The sequence below is a fragment of the Peromyscus leucopus genome, chromosome 1, assembly GCF_004664715.2.
Source record: "Peromyscus leucopus breed LL Stock chromosome 1, UCI_PerLeu_2.1, whole genome shotgun sequence".
Taxonomy (NCBI): Eukaryota; Metazoa; Chordata; class Mammalia; order Rodentia; family Cricetidae; genus Peromyscus; species Peromyscus leucopus.
Window position 1 is genome coordinate 154,883,874 of NC_051063.1, and position 16,359 is coordinate 154,900,232.

Consider the following 16,359-nt stretch of genomic DNA (forward strand, 5'->3'; position numbering starts at 1 on the left):
GAAGCTTTCATTCAGTCAGTCATTCAGTGTAGACATCTACTTTGGCTAGGCATTCTTCTTGACACTGGAAATGCTGACTTGAAAATGACAAGGTCTCTGCTTGAAGGTGTCCCGTAGGAGGACAGGGTCAAAGAGCAAAGCACCCATTTTGGAGCTATCTGTTTTGATGAGTGTAAGACAAGCTAAATGCTGGAGAGTGACCAGGTGGTTGGGGAGTGCTTTGTAGAAGACTATCAGGGAGGATCTCTCAGTAAAGGGCACAATGGAGCAGACACAGGGCTGGGTCCTGAGGTTGAGGCTCCATTCCATCCAGAGGATGGGAGCAATGGCAGTCAGGACATGCAGAAACAGCTTGAGGGTGAACACTTACATTGTGTAGTGTTGAGCCCCAATGGCTTTGGCTTTAAAACAGGAAGTGCAAGTTTTCCATAGAATGTGGATTGATCCTTTAAGCAGGAGAATGTTCCTTTTCAAAGTCACACAAAGAAGGCTTACTCCTTCCTGGTATGAGTCCTAGATCCAATGGCTGATTTTCTCCAGACTGTCAGTTATCCTCAGCTGCTCGCTCTTCTAAGGCAGGTTTTATGGTTTAAAAAACCTTCTAAGGCAGGTTTAAAAAAAAAACATTTTTTTAAATTTTATTTTACAACACCATTCAGTTCAATATTCAGTAGGATAGTCAAGTTCCTTCTTCCTCAGCTGGGAGGTTTGCAAAGGCAAGCCCAGACAGGACCAGAGTCTTAGAGACACTAGTGTGCTGTGGAGGTCCAATGTTATCAGTCAAAAGGTTAGAGAGAGATTCAACGGGTTACTCTAGTGTATATTCCCAGAGATCAGTAAGGAACCAACAAAGAAGGCAGTAAAAAGACCTAAAAACAATATATGGAATGTGTTTCAGGCCACCCTGATAAAGTAGCACAGAACAGAGACATCAGACACACTTGTCTTCTGAAAACTTTTCTCTGCAAATTGTCTCAATCTAGCAATGGTCTGTCTCAGTGAGGCTATGGCGTGTCCCTGGGGCAGTCACAGGAACTTGCTTCCTCCCTCCTTCTAGATAAGTCAGTCAAGTTAGGACTTGAAATTTATTTGGATGAACTGTACTTTCATATTGTGATTGTAGAAAAAGATATTGGCTGACTTGTGACGTAAACATGCACTAGGAAATGCAGCCCCCCTCCCCTTAGGAGTTTAGATACTTCATGAATTATCTAAGGGTGACCTCGTCCTGCGCTTCAGTATTTTCTCTGTAAATATTTACAGACTCTGTTTTCTGTAGTCGAACTTTCTGGAAAGCAATAGCTTAGCTATGGCTTCTGTAATGGCATCTCTTCATTGAATATACAAACAGGCAGTGCAGGAGAGTGGACACAACATAGAGCTCAAAGCCCAGCACTTACAAGCTGATGCACCATGCATGCCCTGGCTGTTAGTTAGTCTGGCTGATGTCCTTTATGCAGTTTTTTTTTTTAATTTTATTTTACAACACCATTCAGTTCAACATAATAGCCACAGATTCCCCTGTTCTCCCCCTCTCGCCCCCTTCCCCTCCCCCCAGCCCACCCCCCATTCCCACCTCCTCCAGATCAAGGTCTCCCCGAGGACCGGGATCGACCTGTTAGACTCAGTCCAGGCAGGTCCATTCCCCCCTCTCAGACCGAGCCAAGTGTCCCTGCATAAGTCCCAGGATTCAAACAGCCAACTCATGCAACGAGCCCAGGACCCGGCACCAACGCACAGCTGCCTCCCAAACAGTTCAAGCCAAATGACTGTCTCACCCATTCAGGGGGCCTTATCCAGTTGGGGGCCCCTCAGCCTTTGGTTCATAGATCCTGTGCTTCCATTCATTTGGTTATTTGTCCCTGTGCTTTATCCAACCTTGGCTTCAACAATTCTCGCTCATATAAACCCTCTTCTTTCTCACTAATTAGACTCCCAGTGCTCCACCAGGGGCCCAGCCGTGGATGTCTGCATCCAGATTCCTCAGTCCTTGGATGGGGTTTATGGCACAACTATCAGGGTGTCTGGCCATCCCATCACCAGAGTAGGTCAGTTCCTGCCATCTCTCGACCATTGCCAGCAGTCTTTTGCGGGGGTATCTTTGTGGATCTCCGTGGGCCTCCCTAGCTCTCTGCTTCCTCCCCTTCTCATGTGGTCTTCATTTACCATGGTCTCCTATTCCTTGTTCTCCCTCTCTTTTCTTGATCCAGCTACGATCTCCCACTTAGCTCAGCCGTTAAAGGCTAGGCTCACAACCAAAAATATGCAGTTTTTTTTTTTTTTAATAGTGCGCCTTTAACCTCCTCAGTGTTGCTACGCATGCATTCAATTTGCTGATTCTGCCTACTGCACCAATTCTCCAGTGAGTCCTGCCTTTCCGAAGACATTGGTTGCCAGGGAGGCAGCATCTTGCATTTCTCCTTGGCTGGAAGAGGAGACCCTGGTGGGTACTGGGAGTACAACATTGGAGCACCAGTGTGGTACACATATCCTGTGGGTCACAGGTCCTAGATGGTAGTGACAGACCTCAAATATTTGCTTCCTCCCATTTTTAAGGCACAAGGAGTTGCCATGGTCAGAAGATGGGTGGGATGGGAGGTTGGTCTTTTTTATTGTTCCATCCTCCATTCACTCATACACTCTGCCCACTTGGTTAAGGGCCCACCCCGCTCAGTGGAGATGGGCTAGGAGTATAGTGAATACAGGGAAGAAAGCGTCTGCACCCGGAACTCCTCTCACCCTGACAGAGGTGAACGCTTGAAAATGCAGGCTAAGGTAAACGGTTTGACAGCATTTTCAATTTATTAGGCAAACAGCCTTGTAGAAAATTGTTTCTGCCTCTTCCTCTAAACACAGTGGTCTCCATTTCTCTCTAGCCTTTTTCATATCCACCAAAGTCAAACATAATTTTTCCATCGTTATCTCCATACTGCATAAATAACTTTATATTTTATGTCCTCTAGTGAAAATTATTTTGTATATATTTTTCCATTTTCACAATCTGCATATTTATCATTTTTAATGACTATAGTAAATTCTTAGAAGCTGATATATTTTATAACTTGCACTTTTTTTTTCTCTTTTGCTGTTATTTGGCTTGTTTCTAGTTTTTCCACTATATTGAAGTTGGGAACTCTTTAAGAGGAAGGATATAATATACTGTTGCACTAAAGCAGCTTTGACAAATTGTTTCATCCAAAAAGATTCATTCAACACACAGAAAAGATTGAATTCCTGTGAAGAAAACATAGCCTATCTTCTTAAGGGAAATGTATATCTCCTTAATTATGTTTTGAGTTTCCATTTATAATGCAGAGATAATAAGTGGAAAAAGCCCTGATGTGTTTCATGTTCCTAACAAGGGTTTGCACGCAGTTTTCCAAATTGCAGTTCTGGAGATGCAGTTATGAGCTGCATAGCTTGGATAAAAGGCTGTAGTATGACAGCCCCAACTACAACATGTTTCGTCATCTTTCGCTTTCCTTGTACAACTGGAAGTCTTCAGTTCTTCCACATTTTCCTTCTGAGAACCTTCTAGAGAAACACTTTGCCCTCTGCCATCTAGCAAGGGGCAGTCAGCTCCATCATGGTGTGGAGGTCCTGACATACATGAGGAATGACCCAAGTAAAGAGTGTGGAACACAGGAGTAGATAGGGCTCTCACTTGGAATTGAAATGTACGGTTCTCTCCATCTCACCCCATTGAGAGTCATCTGGACTTCCAACGCTGTGATGCTAATCTTGGCAGTCAACCTGACACATCTGAAAAGAGAGAACCACAGTTGAGGAATTGCCTCTATCAGATTGGCCTTATGGACATGCCAGTGGGGGCATTTCCTTGATTAGTGATTGATGTGGGCCATTGTGGGTGGTACTATCCCTGGGCGAGTAGGTCTGGGTTGTATAAGAAAGGAAGCAGACTGTGAGCCTGTGAGCAAGCCAGTAAGCACCATTCCTCCATGGTTTCTGTTTCCAGCTTATGCAAGTTGAATAAATCCTTTCCACCCAAGTTGATTTTTGTCATGGTGTTTGTCACAGCAAATTAGAACAGGTACTGAGTGGTGTTTGCCATGTGGAAAATGGAGGCTTGTGATCAGCTGGTCTCAAGAAATCATAGATTTTAAGATCTCACTGATTAGCTGGTGTTGGCAGGGCAGAACCAAGGCAGAGAGTTGTTCCTGAAATCCCATCTTCTGTGTGAGTATGCCTGGGATATGTTAGGTGATCCAGGATGCTGTCTTCAGTTTCATGTACAGGACTGTACGTGTCCATCTGTCCAAACCTCATTGCTTTATTTTTCCTATTGCCCATTGCGTTTGGAGCATAAGACATGTTTAATCAACCTTGTGATTGAGTATCGATGTGATGTCTTAATGGGCAGTTTCTGTCCAATCATTTATAGGGTTCTTTTGGGTGTTGTAGAAGTGAGCAGTGGCTACATCCCCAAAACTAGAGTATAACTGATACTTAGATTATCTGGGCATTGGAGCCAGAGAGATGAGGGCTTTACCACAGTGCTGGACACATACTTTATCCCTGCTGGCTGCACTCGGTGGACATGCTTACATTCTCTCTACCTTAGCTCTTCTACCTATAACATTTGGATAAAATCACTGTCATTTAAAATATGCCACATATTAACCTCTTCAAAGTAGCAGCTATATACAAATATGCAACCAGAATGGCACCTCTGGGTTCTGCTTCAAGTCCCTCTATTAGCAACTATGTTCTTTGTTCCTACAGGATCTACGAACGTGTGATAGACCCTCCAGAGACCAACCTTCCTCCAGGAAGCAACCTGTGGCTTGGGCAACGCAACCAAAAGCATGGCTTTTTCAAAGTAAGCTCTGATTTTCATGTATATTGAGAAATGCTCAGTTTTTTTCTATAATTTTAATATGAATATAATTAAATCATTTCTTCCTTTCATCTTTAGCCTCTCTTACATCTCCCCGACCCTTCCTATCAAAATCATGTCTTTTTTTTATTATTATTATTGTGGTGGTTTGAATGAGAGTGGCCCCCATAGGCTCCTATATTTGAAAGTTAGTCCTCAGTTGGTGGAACTGTTTGGGGAGTATTAAAGGTGTGGTTTGTTGGAGGAGGTGTGTCACTAGGGGTGGATTTTGAAGTTTCAGAAGCCCATGCCATGTACAGTAAGTTCTCTCAGCAAGTTGCCTCGTGTTTGTTGTCTCACCATGTAAGCTGCCACCTACTGCTCAGTACCATGCATGCCTGCTGCTGCCATGTTTCCTGGGATAATGATCATGGACTCTACTGCCCCCTGTAAGCATGAGCCCTAAATTAAATGCTCTTTTGTAAGTTGCCTTGGTCATGGTGTCTCTTCACAGCAATAGAAAAGTAACTAAGACAGTTATTAGTGTTATACATACATGCATAAGTTATAAATATAACATGCTGAGTCCATTTGGTGTCATTTGTATGAGTATAATCTCGGCATTAGCTCCTTGGCGTTGGATAATCAATTAGGGGGAGTTCATTCCTGGGAAAGTAATTCTCCCTCTCTCAGCAGTGGCTAGTTGCCCATAGTTCTTTGTCAGTGATGGGGTCCCTTGAGAGTTCTTCCTTCCACATTTGCATGCTTATTGGTGTTGTCATTGTTTGGGGGCTTGTTTGGGAGCCACATTGTTGTGGTATCACGGGTAAAGCTTCTCTGTGGTGTCTAGGAAACACAAACTCACAGTGACTTCCCGAGCCTCTGGTTCTTACAATCTTTCCACCTCCTCTTCTGTGATGTCCTCTATGCTTTAGGTGCTGGCAATGTTGCTGGTTGTATGTGCACAACTATACCAGTGGAAGGGCATGGTAATGACTATTGAACACTTATAGAATACACATGGTTTTAACTCCCTTAATGGCATAATGATTCTATAAAGTTAATATTTTGAAACTAGACAGAAAGCTAAGTGGTTTATCTAGAGACCTCACTGTATTGCATGCCCCTTGGATAAACCACTCAGCTCTCTGTCCTAGGTGATCCAGAGCATAAATGACTCTTTGGATGTATCTTATTAAACTCTTAATTCTGGGAGATTCAAATAACTGGTGTTTTGAATGGAATGACCCTTTTATATTTACATGTTTGAATACTTGATTCCCAGTTGGTGGAACTGTTTGGGAAGAGCTAGGGGGTGTGGCCTTGTTGGAGGAGGTATGTTACTGGGGCCTGGTTCTGAGGTTGCCAAAGACTATGGCTAGAACCACTGGAGCTAGCTTTCTTGGCTGGCTTCCTGTTTGTGGATTGAGATGTGGGCTCTCAGCTGCTGATCTAGCTGCCTGCCACAGTACTTTCACTCACTGTCATAGAGTCTAATCCTCTAGAATTTTAAGCATGAGTAAACTCTTTCTTTTTTATAAGTTGCCTTTGTCCTGGTGTTTTTTCACAGCAATAGAAAAGATTGGGTCTATCATCAGCATACATGTTAATTGAATCTGGGACAAGTACCTATTCATACACACCTATTCAGAATCTCAGCTTCTTTGAGTTTGGTTTTCTTGGCTATGAAGACAACATAGTAACTGCATTGTTGTGTTTTTTATTTTTTCTTTTGTGGAAACATGAAGGTACTGTGATAAAATGAGCTGAAAACTTAACACCATGAAATTTTAAAATACTCTTGTTCTGTAAAGAATGACAGATTTTGCCTCTGGCAATAGGACAGACTTGATATTTTAAAAGTCCTCCTGATTTGAAATACTTATAAATGCCTGATAAAATACAGGTGAAATCTTTTAAAATTCATCATTGTACTTACAGAAAAATCCCTAGGGACTAAATAATATGGAGAAGAGAGAAGAACGAGGAGAATACATTCCAAACTAGAAACATAGCACCTTGTTTTTTCCTTTAAAAATTAAGATATAATTTACACGTAGTAAAAGTTGCCTCTCATAATGTACAGGTTTGTGATTTTGAGAAAATTTAGTTCATCCATGCAAATGATATGAAGATAAAGAATTACCCCCAACATCTCTAGGTTTTTTCCTCCTGTTCTTCTTATCCCAAACCACTTATCTCTTCTGACTCTTTAATTTTGCTTTTCCAGAATGTTCTATAAATGAAATCAGTTGTTCATGTAGACATTTGTATAATTATGCACATTGGAATTCACCCAGGTTTTTATGTTTATGGGTGGTTTACTTTTTTCTATTGTTGAACAATGTCCTAGTTTTCCAGTATGAATAAACTACAGTATATAACTTTACTTTTTGTTGCTATGATAAATATCATGACTGAGCAATTTAGGGGAAGAAAAGATTTATGTGGCTTCTACTCTATATTATAGTCCATCATTGATGGGAGTTGGGGCAGAAACTCCAGCAGGAACTTGAATCAGAAACTATAGAGGAGTTCTGCTTGCTGGTTTGTGCTCAGACTTATGATTAGGTAGCTTTATTATATAGACCACGACTACCTGTGAGGGAATGGCATGACCCACAGCAGGCTGGACACCCCCAACCCCAATGTCACTTAACAGTTAAGAACATCTCCCATAGACATGCCCACATACCAGTCTCATCTGAGTGACCCCTTCATTGAGACTCTCATCTCAGGTGACTCTGGGATATATCAAGTTGATAATAAAAGCTAGTAAAGACATACACACTTGTTAAGCCATTTCTCAACTGATATATAATTGAGTGCTTTTCAATTTTTAGCACTTATAAATAAAGCCATTGTCTATTTGCAGATAGATTTTTGTGTGAGTAAAAGGTTTTGTTCACTTATGTAAATATGTAGGCGTGAGATCACCAAGTCAGAAATCAATGTTCAAATTTATAGGAAACTTCCAAATTATTTTATAAGCTGTGTGAGCTATTTTGTACCCCTATTACCAGTGTATGAAAACTCTAGTTGGAACAGCGAATTCCAACAGTCTATAAAGTGTGACCCACGCATGTTGGAGAATTGGATGGAAACTTCTGAACTAAAGCTAGGGCTCAGAGGAGGGGAGGCAGAGGAAATCTATTACTCAGCAAGCCAGATGGTCCAGAAACCAACCTGATCCCCCCTCCTCTCCAGATGATAAAAGAGGAATCTTTATGAGAGTTTAACCCCTGCCCTGTCATCATGTGGGTGCCAACCTATGTTTAATGCATCCTTGAATATTAATAAATGATCTTCAGGTGGTCCTTGGTTGGTACCTTGTGGTTCTGATGAATAATGCAAATTAACTTTGGAGAAGTCACCCTCCAAGTATTCCACTGATTAATTGTTGAAAGTAGGGGTTTATGGGTTACAATGGGAAAGAATGAGATATTGTTCGATTAGTCCTTCAAGGACTACAGAAATGAAATTAGCATTTTTTTTAATCCCTAGTTTTGAGACAGGTAGAGAAGCACAACATTAAAGAATGTGTTCTAGCTGGAGATGATAAATTTGACTGGGAGTGACTGAACTGAAAACATTTTTAGAAATGAAAACTCTAGTTGTTGGGTGAGATGAGACTTGAGAGTTTGCTAAAGTGAGTCTGCTAAACATTAGCTGAGACACAGGTGGGGAGAGCATCCACACAAGGGCACTTATTGCAAAGGTCATCCCTCTGATAGCTCTGCAGAGGTAAGGAAGGAAAGAAGAAGTTAAAATGCAGAAAGTAAAGATAAATATAAATTTTATATACCTGTTTAATGTGTGTTCATAGATACGGATACATGTATGGGACCTACTATACATTCAAGTAGATATCCAATACATCCATTTATATAGATGCATGCTACATATTTATTTGCATACCTTTGTGAAAAATTAGGAATACAGAATGTTTAATTAATTTCCAAGTTAAATTTAGAGAATTTAAGAGAGAAAAATGTTACAGGAGCTATTATAAATATAATTGTTAAGATTTTTCTGTATTGTCAAAACATGTTGAATATTGTTACTGAAAGTCAAAGGAATGCACACTGTGTTACCTGTCACAGGGCACCGAGGCACTTAGAAAATTAAGAATAGTGTTACTTAGCTCTGAGGGCCTGTAACATTTCTGTTTTTGATTGGCTAGCCTTGTGCCTGCTGGGCTCCCTGGAGAGCCTGTGGCCAACTGGCCCCTCAGCAAGTGGCAAGGTGAGCCAAGATGCCCCTCCATTCTCCTTCCTCTGGCATCTCACTCTCCAATGGCAGAGCTCAGGCATCTTCACATGGTAGCCTTAGGACTCTGAGCATTGGAGAAAGCAAGACCCAGTATTTGTGCTTTTAAAGGCTCTGTTGATTAATCCCATGGCTAATGGGTCATTGTCCAAAACAAGTCACGTGGTAGAATCTGGAGTCCAGGGGTAAAGAAATAGAGTTCCTCTCTTGAAGGGCTGCTTTGCCATAGTACATTGCAAACCTCGAATGTAAAGAGGAACGGACTCATTGGAAGATTTTTAATAATGTATTATACAAAGAAGATATTAGAAGTAGCAAATGAAAAAGGCAAAATTTTAAAGCAAAAGAATGGCTTGGATGAAAAAGATAGATTCTAAATAGCAAAAGCAGAAGCCAAAAGACAGGATGGAACTATTTTCAAATTTTGGGGAGGAAATAACTATTCAAAGTAACTGTGCAGACACAGATTAATGTGTAGCTGAGGATGATGGTAAGATAAAAACATCCGAAGACAAACAAAACTCTTAGTTTATGACCAATAGGTTTTCATTTAAAAAAAAAATCTCAGAAGAAAGCATATATTGTTAAGTAGGTGAAGAATCAGTAGAGATGGATTGGAGAGATGGCACAGTGGTTAATGGTGTTTGTCGTTCTTTGAGAGGACCCAGGTTTGGTTCATAGCTTATAATCATGTGTAACCCCAGGTCCAGGTGACATCCTCTCCTAGACTCTGTAGACATCTTCCCTTGTGTGTTCATACCCACACACAAACACATACCACACACACACACACACACACACACACACACACACACACACACACACACAATTTAAAACAACCTTAAAAAAGAATTGGCTAAGAAATATTGAGAGCATTCACAAACATGGATAATTATTATTTGATTAATAATAATGTTACCTAATTTTAGAAAAATAAGATTAGAAATATCACCAGAATTACAGTAAGGATTATTTGAAGCACAAAAAGAATGGAGGAATTGACTCACTTTTGTAAATGTTAAGTTTATATGTGAAAAATGTAAACCAAGGCCAAATAATAGAAATCATGTTAAATGCCAAAGTTAAGTGTAAGAGAAAGCGGGGATTAAGACAAACAATCAACCAAACAACCTCTCCATCAGTCTGGGTCTAGTGGCATGTCCCTGAGGCCCCAGCTCCTTGGGAGGCTGAGGCATGAGAATCACTTAAGCCCATGAATTTGAGAACAGTCTGAATGGCAGAGGTGAAGCCCAGTTCCAAAACCTCCATTGGCCAGAACTTAGGCGGGAGGAGAGAAATATTTAATATAGGCTAGTAGGTAAAACACATTAGTTCTGAATAGTCACAGTTTAAAGGAATTGGCGGTCACTGCCATCAGTTGAGCAACTATTGGTGAGCCTGCCAGGCTCCAGTGGAGAGTCCCAAACCCAGGGTCACACAGAAGGTTCTGGTTGAAAGCAATGGTTCTCAGAAGAAGACAAGAAGACATGAATGTGGGGGATCTGTAGGGAGAAGAGGTGGCTGATGGGGGGAGGGAGGTGACTGATGAGGGGAGGGAGGCGAGGGAGGATTTAGGGAAGAGGGTAATCACAATGCACTGTTAACGTGTGTGTGTGTGTGTGTGTGTGTGTGTGTGTGTGTGTGTGTGTGTGTGTGAAAACGACAGGTGACATTTTAAATAAGAAAACCTTTATTTATTTGTTTTTTTGAAAAATACAGAAAAGGTGCTCAGATGCAGGATTAGAACTGTGGGTTCAAATGGAGTCCTAAGATTCAGTTCTTGCTGTGCCTTCTTAATGCAGCAGCTATTTGAAACGTTAACAGGAGAGCAGCGTTTTACAAAGGAAAATGGGTCAAAAGTAGCTCGAGGAGGCTGGGGAAGTACTGAGGACATCAATTTCAAAGCCCAGAGGTCACTGCACATCCATAAACAACTCGACAAACGCACAGGCTTAATGAGGGACCCTCAAAATGTACACATCAGCAGGGTAACGTGGAGGGGAAGGATAACCGTGGTGGGTAGGATAGGGTGCTTCATCATCGGAGGTTCCCAGGAGGAACAGCTAACTTTGACTCTTACTTTGCCCCATGTGTGAAACCAATTTCAATTCAAAAGTCTAACCCAAACCAGGAGTGAAAGTTACCATAGAAGAATATTTTTTCTGCCTTGCTGTGGAAAAGGAAGCTTTAAAGAAAACATAGTAACCACAAAGAAGTAGGTGACTACAGTAGAATTTATTAAAATAATGAAGTGGATTCTTTTTAGTAAAAACACATTACTAAGAGCAAAAAAAGGCACATGATAACACAGTTGGAGCTGTTACTACCAGTTACATTCTCCAAAGAACTTTGATCCACACCATGTAGAGAAGCCCTTCAAGTCAATGAAACATCCGTCCAACTAAAGAGCAGACACACATGCTTGCAGGCACATCACAGAAGGGAATACCCAAAAGACTGGTAAATACAGGAAAAGGAATCCATCTGATTAGTAATCAGGGTGAGAAAACCATATCGGGATGCTACTGAATTCTGATCAGAAAGCGAACCTTAACAAGACTGACATGAGCAGGTGTTTTGCTGGAATGTGGAACAACTAGATTCTTCATTCACTGTAGGTGTGAGTGCAAAATGGCTTAAATGCCATGGAAAGATGTTTTGTATATGCATGTGTGCATTAATGAAATAGACATATGTCTGTTTATGACCAAACAAGATTAATATTCCTTAGTATAAGCCCATCACACATGCCTGCATGCATGCACTCACACAGACAAAAATGTTTTTGTAATGATTTATTTATATTTGTTTTATGTTTATGAGTGTTTTGCCTGCATGTATGTATGTGTATCATACATACATATCAGAGGTTCTGGGAATAGAACCCCAGTCCTCTGAAAGAGCAGCAAGTGCTCTTTAGAGTCATCTTTCTAGTCCTATAAAATGTTTTTAACAGCAATATCCTTAACAGAAAAATAAAGAAACCCGTTGGAAGTATGAGCTGTGTGAATTGTAGCATTATTAAGAAGTATATTCCATGCTGCGGTTAATACTGTGTAGTGGCCATGTGGTTGAACCTCACAGGTAGTGAGTCCACAACAGAGTGGACAGAGTGCTCACTGTTCTGCTAAAGTGATGCTCAGGAAGGGACCTGATGTGTAGTGCTAACACCCAGACTCTTGCTGGGAAGGTAGGAGTGAGGGCTAGGATGGAGAGAAGGGACCTGTGAAGTATCGTCCAGGCCTTGACTGTCAAATTAGGTAGCAATTCCATAATACGTTCAGGCCAGGTTAACTCATCAGTGGTACCTTTATGATTTATGTATTTTAATGTGCACATTATTCTTTGATGAAGATACTAAATGCATATACCTATATGCGTAATAGGTAATGTAAGGAAAATGAGTAAATCTATCAACTGAGTGATTTTTAGTGTATTCCAATTAGTAATCTATGGATGAAGCAGGCAAAAGATGAACAACACAACATACGTATCATATCTGTGTCACACTGTGTATAATTTCAGTAACTAACACATAACACAATTAGCAAATTACATCTCTATAAAAACCGATACACGGGATCACTGACAACACAAAAGCCACAGATGAGTCTTCACAGGATTCATGGGGATGATTCATGGATCACGCTCTATGAGGACAGTGAAATTTCATTAAGGCAGTAGTGAATCTGGAGGAAGTAATTGACACCTCATTTTTAATCATGTAGGGATGTGGAGACCTTTTTGAATGTCAGTCTGGTATGCTGTGGTGGTGCACATCTTTAATCCCAGCACTTGGGAAGCAGAAACAGGCAGATTCTGGGAGTTCGAGTCCAGCCTGATCTACAGAGTGAGATTGAGGACAACCAGAGCTACATAGAAAACCCTTGTCTCACAAAACCAAAACCAACCAACCAAACAAACAAACAAAAGTCATAGTCTGACTTTGGTTTAAGGCAAGAGAAGTGTGCACTAGAGTGAAAAGAGAAAGGTGAGAAAGATTCATTCTCAGAGGAAATGGATTAGGAAGTCGGACAAAAGCTATAAAGTTGGTCCAAAGATAGTAAGAGACATGAAATAATGAGCATATAGAGCAGAAATTAAAACAATGATCAGGCAAAGTAAAAATCCACCAAACTTGGTTTTTAAAATAGATAAATCTAGAAGTTGGAGCAAGAAAAACATGGTGATGTTGGAAGCCTGAGACTGAGAGCACCCACTGTTCCTGTCAAGGACTGAGGATTTGTTTCCCAGCCTCACACAGTGCCTCACAACTACCTGGGACTCCCGTTCCGAGGGTCTGATGCCCTCTTCTGGCCTCTGCAGGCAGCACACACAGGTAGTGCACAAACAACGCAGGCCAAGACCCATACCCATGAACTGAAAACAAATAAATCTTTAAAAAAAGAGAAAGTGAGAGAAAGGAATGAAAACAAGGGTTGTGAAAAGACACACGCCAATAAGTAATATTAAAATTAAAATAATAATCACATATTAACTTTATGATAATAAAGTGGAAATTGAGAAGAAAACATTACCATTAAAAAATACGAATCACCCCAGTGAACACAGGCAGTCTTATTCTCATTAGAACAAGTAAGTTTATGACTCAGTATCTGCGGCCTCGGGTTTTGATGTCAGGAAATCACACACAGTCCACCCCTGGAAGCAGGGCCCTGTGGAGCTTTCTGCCTGTGACCAGGGCTGTGTCTGACTGAGAACTCATAAGGTTCACCTGAGAAACTCACACCAGTTGCTGGGTTTTCTGACTCTTGTGCCATGGCCTTGGTTGGGACAGCTCATCTCTCTTGGATATCTCTCATTTTCTGGAATGCTGGTCCGGCTTTTATACCTGACAGCTGAGTAGAGTTTCCAGAGCTAAAGCAGAAATGTGCTGGGCCCATTGAGACCCAGGCTTGAAACTTTTATGGTGTTTATTTAGCAGCATCACAGTGTCCTAAACAGTTACAAGTCCATTTTTGTCTTGAGAGCATGACAAATAGATGCCATCTTTTGTGGGAACATCTATGAGAGGCAACATTTTGGGATATTTTTGTCATCTACTGTGTCTACCAAACAACCCTGTAGCTAAGAAGCCCTGTGACATTCAGTTGCAGCACATTCAAACAATAACCCAATTCTATATCATCCTTTCTGTAGAAGAGTGTACATGAGAGTACTTCCTGTCTGACTCATGAGGGTATGTGGTCGTGATTTTCCAGCTCATTTAAAACTGCTTAAAGAAGAATTGCACAAGCTGGCTTACATTTGAACAGATAATGTTAAAAGATCTAAAGAAAGTGTGTGTGTGTGTGTGTGTGTGTGTGTGTGTGTGTGTGTGTGTGTGTGTGTAAAACAGAGAGAGAGAGAGAGAGAGAGAGAGAGAGAGAAAGAGAGAGAAAGAGAGCGCACAAAATGGTTATTTCAACAATGCAAATTTGTTTTTAATATATTACTGTGTTAATATAACCTTCCATATTAAACAGACAAAAGTAGAGGTTTTGGGGTCATCTCAAGAGGCAGAGAAGGAGAGCATTGATGATATTCAATATTGACTCTTGGTAAAAGATTCTTAGCAAACTAGCAATGGAAGGAAACTTCACTGAACTAATAGGGTATATAAAATAAACACATGTAAAATATCAGGCTTGCCGTTAAACATGGAGTGCTCCTACCAAAGCCAGTAACTACATGGTCTTTATCATCCTGCCTCTGTGTTGCCTGTGGACTAGAGGCCACCAGCAAAGCAAGACATCTTTAAAAGAAGTGAAATTATTCACAAATTTTTAAATTGTCCATGTAAAAGGAGCATTCTCAAATTATTAATACTGACAAGAGAATATAGAAAGTTATAGGTAAAAAATCAGAGAGATAGCCAGTTGTATTGCTGCAGCAAAAACTACAAGTTGTGGATAAATCAAAAGTACCATTTACAGTGTCAACAGATCACCAAATCAAACACAATATGAATACTAAGCACATTTACCATTTCACTTTTAAAAATCACTCTAAATAGGACATCTGTGTCTCTCCAGCCTCCCAAGGCTAAGGAATTATCACAGGAGAGGGGGCCAGGGCCGGTAGATGATTACAGTGCAGTTGTGTTTTCCGGGCACAACAGAAGCTGCACACATGAACTCTAGTGGCAGACAGCATGCACAAGACCCGTGAGAGCTCCAGCCAGACAAAACCCAAGCAAGGAGAGTCGATGTGAGTATGAAGCCTCACCCCTAGATGAGAAGCTATTAGCAGTTGCTCAATGCTGAGAGGGGAGAGTCAATTTTCTTTAAAGGTGTGACCCCTGGTAGGTAGACCAACACTCACACCCAGACTCACACCAATGCCCCCACACCCATACTCACACTCATATCCACACTCATACTCAGACTCACAAAACGCCCCCCACTCACACCCACACCAGCATTCACACCAGACTCAAACTAACACCCACACTAACATGAACACCCACACCTACATCCACACCAATATCTACACCAACCCCACATACACACACTCACATCAATGCCCCACACCCACACCCATACTAACACTCATATCCACACCAACACTCATATTAAGACACACACTAACACTTACACCTATACTCACATCCACACCAACCCCCACATCCACACCAACCCCCCACACCCACACCAACCCCCCATACCCACACTCACACCCTTACTAACACATGTACTCACACCTACACCTATATCCACAGTAACACCCACACCAGCACCCACACTAATACCCATACTAACACCCACACCAACACCTACACTAACACCCACACCCACACTAATACAGACACCAACATCCACACTAATACCCACACCCACACTCACACCTACAGCCATACCAACCCCCCCACACCTACATCCACACCTATATCCACACCAACCCCTCATACCCACACTGACACTCAAACTCATACACACATTTACACTAACACCCACACCCATACTAACACCCATACCCACACTAACACTCACATCCACACCTACACACTGGTAGGTCACCTGTGCCCTGGTATGTCACATACACTCAGGAATTAAGTGGATAACACAAATTGGACTCAATGGGTTTAATGAAAAATAGTGGTCGCAGCACTGGATGTGAGAAAGCAGGAATGGAGTTAGATCTCAGAGGAGTTAGGGAAGGGGTGAATATAATCAAAATATACTGCATGAAATTCCCAAAGAGTTAAAATCTTTTAAGAAATCACTGGAGAATATCTACATAGGAAGAAATGG

At 41.3% G+C, this 16,359-nt stretch overlaps 1 protein-coding gene across 2 annotated transcripts in view; it reads left to right on the top strand.

Moving 5' to 3' along the window:
• Positions 1-16,359, top strand: part of Nell1 (neural EGFL like 1) — an 850,988-nt gene that overhangs the window by 189,363 nt on the left and 645,266 nt on the right. For both annotated transcript variants that reach the window (XM_028880172.2, XM_037199200.1), the window contains exon 5: positions 4,744-4,840. In XM_028880172.2, the coding sequence (XP_028736005.1) occupies positions 4,744-4,840 (97 nt within the window). The remainder of the gene's footprint in view (positions 1-4,743; positions 4,841-16,359) is intronic.